Here is a 14,700-nt window from a genome sequence, read left to right as displayed (position 1 = left end):
AAAGAATAAGTACAAACACCAGAGGAGAGTCCAAAAATCATCCTAAAGGATAGTCCTGCCCTCTTGTCCTTTGGAGTAAGTTAATTTGTAAACATTATTGTATTTTGTATATTTATTTATCACATTATTGTATTATATATATTTTATTGTATTATTATTATTGGGTTTAAATTATTGATTGAATGTCATTTGTATTAGTCAAGGAATAATTGTGGAATGAATTATCTAAGTTTCTGTTATTTCCTATGGGGAAGTTTGATTCTAATAACAAGCAGTTTGGATAATCAGCACATTGGAGGAACAAATTAAGCTTGTGTTAACCAAAGTTCCATTGTATCATGAAATAAAAAACCAATAATTAATAATATATATTATACACTGCCCATAAAAAAGATTATGGTTGTCTTTGAAGCAGCATTGAGAAGCATTGATAGCTTCTCAATTTATCCCAATATTTTATCTTACTTCTTTTTAAACGTGTTGATTGTGTTAGACTTTACGACCTCCAGGGGTGAGCTATTCCATTTATTAATAACCCTATTAGAAAAAACTCCCTGTGACACCACAGCCTTTAACTGTCCCTTATATATATATATATATATATATATATATATATATATATATATTAAATGATACCAGTGTCCCCTTGTTGAAGCAGTTGATTGATGGTGTATTAATAACTCATGGTCCATCCTATCCATACTGTTGAAAAATTTTAACACTTCGATCATATCCCCCTGAAACCTGCACTCCTCCAATGTAAACATATTCAAGAAATCAAGTCATTGTTCATAGCTCAAGCCTTGTGGGGCCAACAAGAGCATGCGTAGCTCTTCTCTGCACTTCCTCAAATAAGTCTATGTCCATGTCCTTCTGTAGGTATGGTATCCAAAACCTTATGGCATATTCCAGTCCAGGACGAACCAAGAATCAGAAAAGCAGAATGACTTTAAGAGAAAGTGAAGCATAGGCAGAGATAAACTTGAAAGTCTGGGGTGCATGATGATGATGATTTCTGGGGAGGCATGATGATGATGATGTCTGTGGGGGGCAATGCCCCTATGTCCCTGTATGTCCACCCATGACATGAAGAGATCTTTTTAAGAATGAAGCCAATCATTCTATTTGCTTTTTTGACCACCACTGAACAATGTTCAAAAAACCAGAGCTGTCAATAAGAATTTCCAAATCAGTGATCCCAGTTGTGTCCGGGATAGTAATGCCATTCAACTTGTAAGTGAAACATGGGTTGTTCAAACCAAACTGAACAACCAGGCAGTAATCAACACTGGAGGTCATGCTCCATTGCCCATGCTTCAATCATATTCAAGTTTATCTGGAGCATCTCCCTTTCACTTTACGTCATCTGCAAATTCCTAACAAACCTTTCTATACCCTGATAGGTTACTCATCAGCGTCCTTGATCGAGTTTATCAATAAACAGTGAAAAAAGTATAGGTCCAAGGCAGAGTGTCTGATTTCGCTCAACCCGAAAAAACCCAGGCGTGTTTTTAAAAAAAATTTAGGTGAAAAAACCCACCAAAAACCATACCTTAAAACTGCACTTACTCACAAAAGCAATGATGTTACTGCATTTTCATATTCTAAAGATAAATACATTAATAAATCTATATATTCAATGCTATTTAGATTACAGTAGCTAGAGAAAACCCATGAAAAACCCACTAAACATAACACCCAAAACTGCACTTACTCACAAATATTTTGCTTTCCAATAGCATTATTGCATTGTCGTACTCTATCTAAAGAGAAATACATTAATAAATCTATGTATTTAATGCAACTTAAATTATAAGAATTAGAGAGAGAGAGAGAGAGAGAGAGAGAGAGGGAAAAATCTATTTTATAAATCTATTATCATAAGATGCAAAATGATTTTGCGCACCTCATAATTTTCTGTAATGAGCCACCACTGATATAATAATTACATAAATTGTTGCCATACATTATTAGATGTATTATATTTATGTAAGCTACAGCATATATAACTTTCTTTCCTTGTGCTCCAGTATCATAAACCCGAAAAAACCCAAAAACCAGAAGGTTTGGTTTGAAACCAAAAAACCCAGAAAAACCCGGGCTTTTGCACACCCTGGCCCAAGGACACTTTATTGAGGGACTGCACTTTTCACACCTGTCCAATAGGAAAATTCCCCACTCACCATAACCCGTTGTGGTGTGTTGCCATCTCTCAACCATAATTCTATCCAATTCAACAAGTTGCCCCTAATTTCATATAGATGCTTCAAGAGTTTACCATGTTGAACCCAATCAAATGCCTTCTGGAAATCAATATTAAGAACATCAACGTGTTTTTTCCCCCCAGTCCTGATTACATGATCATAGAAGCAAAGGAGGTAAGTTACGAATGACTTCCCCTTCTAAAACCCATACTGGTTTTCCGACAATATGTTATTTTCATCTATACACATTACCAATTGTCATCTGATAATCATTTCCAAAATTTTCGAGAGCCAGCTCGTTAAACTCACTGGACAATAATTGTGACACAGTTTCTCTACTGTCTCAACTTCTTTACTTTTTAAGTGTTAGAACCACATTAGCAAGTTACCAAGCCCCTGAAACGATGCCCTCAGCAACAGAGGCACCTACCTCCTGCATCAGGGCCCCTAGGCTGGAATCTTTCACGGGGACCAAGCTAGATTTTCCATGGGCCTCTTCTATAGTTAATTTATGGAGTGAAAAAAAGAAAAATAATAAGGATTTAGTCTCGGGCCCCAAGCTGGAGCCTTATCAACCCTCCCTTCAGGGTCTTTCTCCTCCCTCACAATTCATCCAAATAATGTTCTGACAAAAACAAATTTCACCCTTTCATCTTGGATTTTGCACCCCTCCAGAGCCGACAGAAAACATTTTCTTTGATTTTTTTTTTTCTGACAATGGAACTTTTTCTACCCATTCATCTCAGATTTAGCACCCCTATTGAGCGGCACCCTGTGCGGCCGCAATGGGTTACATCGCCAAGCTCCGCCCCTATACTCTATCACAAAGGGCAAGTGTGCATTTTGGTTCCTTCACCCATGGCCCCCACAACTGCTTGGGACAATTCTCATAATTTTTTGGCTTTTTCATGTGATAAATTATATAGAAAGGCCAGTGACAAGTCTTTCTGGGTAGGGTGGCTGGATAAAAATCCCTGCTCTAGAATGCAAGAGGTCATGCTTTCACCCAGAATTTGTTCCACAATAGTCAAATGAAAGCGAAGAAAAAATTTGGTTTCTTATTTGTCCTGGAGTACCAGAAACATCTTTTGAAAGAAATTTCTCAATAAAAAACCCTCATTATATATCATCTTTACAGGATAAGTGATGACGGCGCACAATAATAAGGGCTGTTTCAAAGATTAAGTTAAGTGGCATTATTAGGAATGGTAAAATAATTCTGGAACAAAAAAAGAAGAAAAATTCTACTTCAAAAGTGGGACGCATGGTCATACACATTTTGCTTGGTAAACAATGATGTGTGGCTTTCTTCTGAAAAAAAAATCATGTTTATCTCACGGTTCCCTTCACTGAAGCCCTGTCAGCTACCTGCCAGGGTTGCCATTTAGGGTGGCAGGTAAGCTTGAGCTGCTATGGGGAGGCAATAGGCAAGGAGGCACAAAAATATGTCCCTCACTGGTACAGATTTTGTCTTGAGCTGTCCCAATAGCTTACATTGTTGTTTTTGGTATTACGGCCAGGGACATTTCTCAACGTTTCCGTTGTCGAGGTATGACTCAAAAGCATGATGTCATGTGAATTTTAACATGTTAAATTTTGGGGTCTCAACTAAAGTTATGCTGTTGCCCCTTACAACTGGCCCCTGGGTGCGCTGCAGCCCTTGCACCCTGCACCCTCCTTAAGCGCTTAAGCCACCCCTGCTCAGCAACACTACTTCCGTAAATCTGTGCAACTGGCCCCAACAGTTTATTAGCACATTCCCTAAGGACCCTATGATAAATATCATCTAGTCCTGGTGGTTTGCTTGCACATATATTTTTTAGAAGTTTTAAGGATTTCCACATCTTCCACTTGAATATTGTTGAGGACTTTATCAACCCATGACGTACTCATGTTTTGGATATCACCATCATATTCTCTATTGAAAACTGATATGAAAAGTCATTGAAAGCACTTCATGTGCCTAAATTGCTCTCCACCCTAGATCTTTCAATCAAGAGGGGGTCAACTGTCCCCTTACATTCATTGTTGGTATACTTGAAAAATAATTTTCGGTCAGTGCCAATATTATCTGCCTACCCAGAGAGATTCAACTTCCTTTTTACTTTTCCTAATCAACTTCTTCAATGCCCTTCATTTTACACAGTAAATGATGACTTCAATTCTGTAGAGGAATGTGTAGGAGGTGCATGTATGGTTAAGTAGTAGTAGTAGTAAATGATGACAGATCACTTGTTCCACTTTTATACTCTCTAAATGCCCTTTTCTTTTCAAAATAAGGATTACACATTTTTTCCTTGAACCAGAGGGAGTGTGACAAACAAACACGCTTTTTACGAACAAAGGGTACGATGTCATGCAGAATATATATATAGAGGAAAGTTTTTTGCCTAATATTCTTCCCATTGATTTACCACCCCAACTGCTTCCAATGGGTCTTTGAAAACACCCATTAACCTTTCCCTCAAGAGATCAAAATTTGTTGTTCAAAAACAAGGAACCATTCTTTTGTTATCAGCTTTACCTAATGAAAAGTTACAGAGAAAACTAATGGCATGATGACCACTAGAAGAAAACTTGTCGCCCACCAAAAAATGTTCATCAAGATTCTTTTAACTAGTGAGAACTAAATCCAAAATAGAAATACCCTTAATGGCGTTGGATACCTGCTGATACAAAAAATTGTTAAGCACCAATTTAAGAAAGCCTTTTTCATATTGATCTCTAGTCAATAGGTTCTCCCAATCAGTACAACACAATTATTTTTCCCCCACATATGATGTATCCTTCTACTATATACATACAAGAGCAAACAAGAACAGGTTGGATGAGGGTAAAAAGAGAAATCTATTTCTTATACCTACTCTCGCTTATCTCTATCCTCTCTCTAATCATACTTAATCATAATACTATTTTCCTTTCTTTTGTTTTTTTTTCTTCTACCTTTTGTTTTTTTTTTCTTCTACCTTTTGTTTTTTTTTTCTACCTTTTTTCATTCAACTTCTTTCCTTTTTTCTAACATGCAGTTAAGTTAGGACAAGGTTAAAATATTTATCGCCCATTCGTCAAGTAGAATTCATCCAAATTTCTTGCCAATTCCTTGTAAGCGAAGGTGGCCGCTGTGGTGGTCGAGTGGTTATAGTGACGGACTCGCGATGCAAGGATCTGAGTTCGAACCCCGCAGTGGTGGTCGGTTGAAGTTTGTTTTCTGTGGTTCCCAACTTCAAGGCGCGAATGCGAGCCGATCTCTCCGTTAAAAAGTCTCGCCAGAGAGAGCAACAGGCCTACAACGTTACAAATATTCAATCATTGCACTTCACTCATAATTTGAAGTATAGATGGCAGCACTGAAATATCATACACTACACTAGCTACACACTCAGACTGTTAGGTGCACTCACACTTTGTTCCAGACTCTGCCACGAAGCTGGGCTGGAAGAGATCTCGGCAACGGGATAAGTCCGGTGGCAGAGACCCTGGCGTTCATTCATGTAAGCGAAGGTGTTAATGTGCTTTTCGTTTTCAAGCTCAACCTATGTAGTTTCAATATTACTTCTCTGCACACTCTCTAGATTTCAAACATAATTTCATGTAAATCAAGACTCCACCCCCCCCCCCATTTCTTAAAAAGTATTGTATCCAGGGATGCATAAGAAGGATTCATCCCCATCATTTGCTCAAGATTCTGTAATGACTACAAGGTCTAGGTTATCCACTGATATCATAGTTGCTGTTACCCAAGCCCCTAACATTTATTAGCATACATTTTACTTTGCCCTGTGATTTAGTGTCAATTGAGAAGCCATCCAAGTCAGAGGTGGGTAATTTGCAGTCAATAGTGTTATTATTATCATTAACTAACCCATATTCCAGTCTACCTGGTCTGGGAGTAAATAAGCCTTACCTAAGCCTATCATAAACCTCCCAGATCCCCCTCCGCCTATTCAGAGGAACCCCATCTCAACAAAGCCACCTCTCAGTGAAACCAGGAAGCTCCAAAAACGTAATCCTAAAAGAGGATTCTGATTAAAATGGTAATTAGAAAAAAAATTATTACAAACGTATTGTGAATTTTTGTAAGATTTTTTCCAAGTATCATTTCTCATGCGATTGATCTCAAAAAAATAAAAAATATTAATTCTCTGAGCTTACTTTTTTTATCTTCATATTGCTTGATACATACACGACCATTATTGTTGTCCAAGTACAAGAGGGTACCTAAAAGTAACAGGAATTTCTTTTTTAAAATTTGTTTATTCAATTTTTTTACAAAAATTCTTCAATTCCCTTGAAATTACTCTCCATTAGAGCTAACACGTGTCGAGTCTTTTCTTCTATTGTTGAAAACATGGCCCCTAGGGGACATCGCCAACCTTTGTCAGGGATGTCGTTGCAAGCTGGAGATATTCATTTGTGTGCCTACTTATGCTTTGAAGTGATCCTTTTATAAGTGAAAATATTTACTAAACCTGGGCTGGACAAATCACAAAAAATATAGGTGCCAAAAATTTTTTTACCTGAAGAAAAAGGTCTAATATGATGTTTCTTTTGACTTGTTGGTTTCTTTTCATGTTGGTAGATATGCTTATATAAATTTCAAACATGTGCTGCTCTCAGCCTGCAATTTAGTAACTATACAAAAAAAAATTAGTTGCCAATACCAATTTTTTATTTGCCATGGCAACCTGGTTCCATGGCAAATAATGGGATTTGTCCATTCCTGTACTAAACTGTTCTCAGGAACCACAGATGAACCATTAATTGGGCAAGAGGGCCACGGGTGACAAAAGTGTGAGAAACCTGGTATAGAAAGTAAATACTACATGATAAATACAGTCGAGTCTCTATTTAATGAAGTCTCATTGTTCCACTCCACTTTGTTATAAAGAACATTCATTAAATAGAAATTTGTAAATTAAGTTATAAAAAAAAATGAGGCAAAAACAAAGACTGAAACTACCTATCCACTTTATTAACTTTAACGTGTATCCTAAACTGTAAAAAGTGTAATCCTGCTTTGTTTATCGTTTATTACTAGACAGCAAACTTTGCAGCATTTTAAAGTTGTTTTCATATAACTTGAAGCCGTTACTAAAAAGATCTCTCTATGGTTGATTTTGTTGGAACTTTGACAAATAAGAAGTTATGAAACATTACAAAAAAAAAAAAAAAAAAATGAAAAATTGCGGGTGAAAAAAGTATCCAAAGAAACTTTGTTGAATAGAAATTACCTTTTTTGTAATATGAAGGTTAAATAGCATGTAAATGTTGCTCAAAGTCAAAGATCTTTAAAAAGTTTGTTAAATTGAAATTTTGTTGAATGGAAGTTCATTGAATGAAGACTTAACTGTATACACATGTTTTAATAAACTATCAGAATTAGTAAATGTACTTAGCAAGACATGTCACTGCATCCCCATTAGTTGATCACAGACTAGTGGTTTTTAAAGTTTTCAAAGCATGGCTTGATAATAAGTCATGCAATAACTCAAATTAATACATAACTCAATAATTATTTTTTAACTTAATACTTTTTTAAAGGTGACCTAAGCGATGAAGAGGAAGTACTCAAATGGATGACAAAACAAATGATTTCAGATGAAATCGAGGAAGTTACAGAAAAACTGCTAGGAATTTTGCTAGCTAAACATGATTTGATTGCAGTTTTGTTTTGTGAGTATTATGGTTAAAGTGAAACTATTTTCAATCATTTACTAAAAAATATACAAGTTTATAGTTTTTAAATTATTTTAAAGGATGAAAATAATTAAAATTCTGCTTGCATAATACTTGAATGGCCATAGGCATAAAGTTATTGAAAATATTGGGAGGGCTCAGAATTATTGTGGGGGAGGGGGCTCAAACCTAATATTTTCATAGGTTACTATGGGGGGGGGGCGGATACAAGTTTATGCCTATGTGAATGGTCCCTAACTGAATTGCATTTAAAGCATTTAAACTATTCAGAATTTTTTCTCTCAGCATCTAGCAAGCATTTTCTAACAAATGTTGACTTGTAGAATATAAGAAAAGTAATTCCGTTCATGCGTTAAATTTTGTATTAGTTCGGTGCAGCAGATGAGCTAATTCAATACTTGTGTTGAGCATTTTTTTCCTTCTGTGGCACTTATCCCAAAATATTAAATATTCACACATATTATTCATTGTGGTCAGGGCGGGACCTTGAATCCTGTGAACTATGCTGCAGCAGAAGGTGCCAACTCAAGGGAGGCAATTTTTTTATCACCAAAATCTTATTTGCTTACACTTGAAAAATGTCCAGAATTGGCTCTGATTGTGGTTTTGTTTGTTATGATTCTAGGGTATTATTCCTGAATTTCTATCATTTCTCACCATAGTTGCAAAGTTATTGGAAATTGGCAGCTCAATTCTAATATTTCCATAGGTTACTATAGAGATGGTAGCAAATGTGTTGTGGGGGGATGCTCCCGGATACAAGTTTATGCCTATGTTTCTCATTTGCTTTTTCATTATTGTATTCCTTATTGTTAGTTTCTTTTCTTTCATCAATGTCTTGAATTTTTTTCAGATGATCCTTCAAGTACTAATGATAATTTGTTTCAAAATTTGGAACGCATCGATGATGAAGCTGATCAACAAGGAATAATATTTCTTAAAACTGCTGATATTAAAGCAGCAGAGAAATATGGTTTGGAATATTTACCTGCCTTGGTTTTTTTTTACCAAAAAATGCCAAATGTATATAGTGGTGAGTGAATGGTAGTGTATTTCAGTTTAATTTTTTTTCCTTTACTGTAAAATAATTTTTTACTCCCACATCAGGTAGAAGGGAATGTTGGGTAGTTAGTGATGATGAGTAAAACTGGGGAAATGTTTAGCACTGATTTGGATAGCTTCTTAATTAACATTACAACATGGGACAAACTAAAACATTTTAATAAACACCAGAAGCTTAGTCATATTTTTCTGGAGGGCTTAGATCTCATGGCTATTACACAAGTTTCACAAATGATGGTGGACAAATTTTTATATATTTTTGAATATACCATCCGTATATATTCATGTATAAACAGAGTTTTTTTTGTGGAAAAATTTGTTCCTCAAGTGTGGGGGGGGGGGACTGGTTTTAACTCCGGTCAGTTTTTGATGAGAAAATACCGATCCCCCGCAATCAGCAGTCATTTTTGTAGCAGTGTTCGAAAAACCAGCATTATTGGTATGAGATATGTTCAAACCCCACAGAACGGATAATGTCAAAGCCGAGGCAAAGAAATAAAAAATATCATTGACTTTGATACCAGGTGGGCTAACGTCGATTGTTCAAAAAGTGTTTCATCAGCAATGCGATGGATATAACTGAAGATCATTGCCGTGTGCAAAGGGGGGGGGGGGGGTTTGGGGTTATAACCCCCTTTGAGCCAAGATTATAGTGTTATTTTTCAGGAAAAAAGGTTAAAAACCCCCCCTCAGAAGGAAAAAAATCTGAAACCCCTCGAGAAAATTCTGCGTACGCCTATGCTGACGATGATATCCTCTTTGAAAGTGACAATGGCGATGACAGCCCAGATGAGGATAAAAACAAAGATGCCGTACCCCCTATGATGATCTGATTGATTACGAAGAGCTTGGAGACACAGAAGAAATGGATTAAAAAGTATTAATCATTTTCTATTGTAAATTTCCGCAAGCTATTCATTTTGCATGACATTTTTTTTTTCTAAAATTCACGGATTTTTTGGGGGTTGGCTTATACACTAGTTTTCAATTTATCGCAGTTTTTGGTGGTCCTGAAGTGGGGGGGGTCGGCATATATATGAGTAGGCTTATACACGAGTATATATGGTACTTTTGTTTCACAAATATGTTGGGAGGCGGTTTCTTGATGTACATTCAATCATGTTTGCATACTAAAGAGTGCAACACGTGGAATAGTTGTATTTAACACTTCTTATATGGATGCTGATGATTTTCAGCTGTAATGGTGAATTGCACTCATCATCAAAACCTTTCCTGGTGTGTTGCGTATAATTATTTACACTCATTATGTATATACAGTGCATGCCATACACTAAAAGATATTGTATAAATATTAAACCACCCAGATGAGTTGAAAATAATCTATTATTTTCTGTACATATATTTTTTTCATGAACTTGAATTAGACAAAGGGAAGGGGAAACAGATCTAATTTGAGCAAAATTTTTTCCCCTTCATTTCCAAAATGCAACAAAGGGTTCCACACTCAACAAGTTTCTGCCTCTGAAGAACAAGTTTTGAATTCCAGTCAGATGAAGTGAACTGAGATATCAGTCCCATACTCACAATGTGTTAAAGTACATGGACAGAGCTTGAAAATGTGATAAGCTTTTTGTCTAAATGTTATAACTAGCACTGAGAATTGATTATAGTGTTGAACTGGGTAATCAAAATTTTTAATTGATTAATCAGTCTAATTTTAATAGGGTTTTTCAAATGTTAACCACTAATAAAAAACATAGTTCAGGTAACTATAATATTAATAGACGATATTAAAAAAATATTTCATTCATTTCATTCACTTATTTGAGATGTAAAAAAATACGGGAGTAGATTAAGAAATTAAGACTGCCTGCAGTTTAGTATTCTATACTGCGAACATACACTATGTTCGCAGTCTGTCCTTTTTGGAGTATAGACATTTCTCAAATTCCTAGAAAAATACTGGGTGAATCGTTCTGAAATTTCAGTCATAAATAACTTATATTAGTATTTGCCATTTCCAGTGAGAATTTAGTGCATTTAGGGAACCGACAAAAAAATTAAATAATAACAAAAAATTTTTGATCACCCTGTATCAGAAAAAGTTGCAAATGATTTGCAGCTCTGAAAAATATTGTGCTAATTTTTTGCAATACTTCTATGCATGTTCGTGAGAATAGCATGTTCATTCACAAAAATATAAATGTTTTATATAAAAATTCCAATTTTCATGGCATGATTTTTGTGGTTTCCTTATAAGAAATGACTAAAACAACTAAACTGATAAGAACATACAACGCCACTTAGTGTTGTGTAAGGGGAACTAGACAGTTCCACCACGGACATCAAGTAGATAAGACGTCTATATGTTCTGCTCCTTTAGCTTTATAAATTCTTCCTATGTATATATGTAATCTATCTATAAGTCTAACGTAATAATAAATGCTCATCAAAATAAATACCCATGTGTTATTCACTCGGCTCACAAAGTGTTAAAGAAACACATCAATTTTGTGCTGAGTTTTCAACCAATGTTTATGAAATGTACAGAAAACATGACACAATACATGAGACATACTGCATAGAAACTTAAAATGTGACAAATCATTGTTCAATGAAATATGAGTATTTTTAGTAAATGATCATTATTACTGTGCATTTAATGATTAAATGTGCGTACAAAAATATATAATTATTTTGAGAATAAGCCCACAGCATTATGCAAATGATCAAAGACGTATGTGTTTTGCTATGTAAGAGAAGTGTTTTATCATAATACACGTGTTTGATGTCAAAATAAACAAAGCAAAGTAAAAAATTAAATAACAGCACATAATCATATACCAATTAGTGGAAAATCTCTTATTGTTCGATTACTTTCAGCATGTTTCGAAATTACAGCTCATAATATCGCGTATATCTTTCTGAATTTTCACAACATTCAACTAAAATTTTCATATAAGTTGCACTGTATATCTGGAAATCAAATAATGAAAAATAAAATTTATATTTCTTGCTCATGCACACAATTAATAATCATTTACTCAAAATATTCATATCTCATTGAACAATGCTTTGTCACATTTTAAATTTCTATATAGTATGTCTCATGTTTTCAAAGCAAAAATCATGCCATAAAAATTGGAATTTTTATAGAAAAAATTTATATTTTTGTGAATATACATGCTATTCTCACAAAAATATGCAGATGTATTGCACAAAATTAGTATAATATTTTTTCAGAGTTGAAAATCATTCACAACTTTTTCTGATACAGGGTTGATAAAAAAAATTTATTATTTAATTTTTTGTTGGTCTCCTAAATGCATTCGTGACTAAATTTTCACTGAAAATGGCGAGTACAAATATAGGGTATACATGACCAAAATTTCAGAATGATTTGCCCAGTATTTTTCTAGAAATTTGAGAAAATGTCCAAACTCCAAAAAGGATGCAGACTTTTGGAAACATAATGTATTAGTCCAAAATCCTAGAACGACTATTAAACCCATTGATTCTTTACTTGAATCTTGTCAGTTTTGAAATTTTAATTTATTTTAGGTTATTCACTGATTTTGAGTCTGCTAAAGAATATGAGGAAAAGGGGAGACTGAGACACTTCCCAAGTGTAAAAACTGCTGTTAGCAGTGAATACAATAAATTTTGGTCTTTTCTTCTAAAACTCTCATCAAACTCAATTCAAAGTTGAAATCATCACTAGTTTTTGTTGCATTGACTCATATTTTCCCATGCCAAAAAGTTTGATCAAAATATTTATTTAAATATTTTTAAATATGGTCACTTAATACAATGTTATGTATAGAGAGGACATGTATAATTTAAGACATCTAATCAGTTTGGTCAATTAAATCAAGTTTCAGGTTAATTTAAAAACTTAGTGAAAATTTTAATCGAATTGATCAAGTTGATCAACTCAACTAAAATTTCCAACTGTGATTAACAGTTAGTTGAACCAGCCCTAGTTATAATGCTTCTGAGTGGGGATCCAAATCACATATTCAAGCTTAACAAAGAATTTTCCTGTATGTCTGAGCATAAGAATTTCTAATTTTAGAATATTTAAATTATACAGGTATTAATTGGGTGACCCATTTAGTTAGGGATCAGTATAAAAGATTTTTTTTAGACATTTCGTGATAATCTTTTGTATCAGCAGGTTCAAAAATCTACTAGGAGTACCTCTGTTTTGGACTTGATTCTCACTAATGCTGGTGATCTTGTTGAACATATTTCAGTATACACAACTTTTTTCCTAGTAACTATTGTGTTATTAGCTTTATTTGTAACAGTTCCACAGATAAATCTGATAACAAATGATTGGTTTCTTGTTTTTGTGAACGGTTAGTGGAACCTTTCTAAAACCGTTTGGGATCAGGGTCGTAAATTCTTTTGTGACTTCACACCTTTTGTTATAAGAACCAAACTCAAATCGTTGGTTCTTCTTGGGTTCAACATAACATCAAGATCATTATCTTGATAAGAAAAGGACATTTAAAGATTATTAGAAGAAAATTGAAGAAAGTGATACGAGGTAGTATGAAAGACGTTGAATCCAGTTGTAGATAATGTTTACGCTGACCTGAGGTCATTTTTCAGATATGTCACTATTATTTGTAAGGTACCATTTTTCCCCTTTTTCATTGACAGCCTAACATACAAGACAACAAAACATGAGTAGAGCATTCAATGATTTTTCTTGTCAGTTTTCAAAAAGGATGGTGATATACCAAGTAGGAGTAAAAAATCATTTTGTGATGAGGAGCTCAATGAGATTCAAGTAGAAGCAGAAGTCCTACAATCATCATAATATTTTTCTGCTAACAGGACCAGATGATATTTATCTCAAGCTTCTTAGAGTATGTGCTAATGAAATGTTTTTTCATGCGTAGATTTGTAAGATTAGTGTTGCAAAAGGTATCATCCCATGGGATTGGAAACTTGTTAACATGGTTTCTGGATTTTCAAAAGGGTAGTAAGAAACTGCCTTAAATTACTGTCACTAAACCTGATCCATCTTAAAAATTCTATAAATTATTATTAAATGGCAAAAAAAATTGAAAATGGCATTATATAAAAAGATAAGGATAGCATATTAGCTTGAAAAATATTGGGGTCATCAATAAAAAATTTTGAAGGAGCCAAAGAGCTACGGTAAATTATTGGTGATGGGAAAAAAGTCAGCCAATTTGACTGCAACTTTACTTATAGATTCATAGCCCATCCTCAATTTGATTTCTGAATTATAAAATGTTTTCACATTAATGAAAAATAACTGATAGATATATATACACTTATATAAATAATATGTACAACTTTTTCTGCGCAGGCAATCTTGCGAATCCAGAGAATGTTTTGCAATGGTTTAACAATCAAGTAACCAAAGATGAAGTTGAGGAAATAACTGAAAAAATGTTGTTGAATTTGATAAAAACAACTCCTGCTTTGGCAGTTCTCTTTTGTGAGTATGAAAATAAGTAAATTTCTTCTAGTTTAATCATTTTCCTGACAAGAACAAGTTAACCTATACTATTCAAGTTGGAAGTATTCATGTAGACCTCCATTGATTAGCAACCATAGAGTACAGTTGAAAATTGAAAAAAAAATTCACTCAACTTAGTGATAATTTTTCTTCATTCTCAATTGAAAGTAGTCGTAGAGGCCAGATTTGTCTAGTTCATAACACATAAAAAATAAAGGAAGGATGGTGGACCCTTGAAAAAGAAGGATGTTGATAGATAACACAGAGAATAAAAAT

General features: G+C 34.3%; 1 protein-coding gene across 1 annotated transcript in view; it reads left to right on the top strand.

Moving 5' to 3' along the window:
- Window positions 1–14,700, top strand: part of LOC149085456 (uncharacterized) — a 130,780-nt gene that overhangs the window by 49,873 nt on the left and 66,207 nt on the right. The window contains exons 11-13 of the mRNA XM_089233471.1: window positions 7,746–7,877; window positions 8,755–8,934; window positions 14,272–14,403. Coding sequence (XP_089089597.1) covers window positions 7,746–7,877; window positions 8,755–8,934; window positions 14,272–14,403 — 444 coding nt within the window. The remainder of the gene's footprint in view (window positions 1–7,745; window positions 7,878–8,754; window positions 8,935–14,271; window positions 14,404–14,700) is intronic.

This window comes from Pholcus phalangioides, unplaced genomic scaffold, assembly GCF_987345545.1.
Source record: "Pholcus phalangioides strain wild (caught in Gottingen) unplaced genomic scaffold, Ppha-v1.0 ptg000007l_1, whole genome shotgun sequence".
NCBI classification, from domain to species: Eukaryota; Metazoa; Arthropoda; class Arachnida; order Araneae; family Pholcidae; genus Pholcus; species Pholcus phalangioides.
The sequence above is the reverse complement of the archived record's forward strand: the minus strand, read 5'-3'. Positions and strand labels throughout refer to the sequence as shown.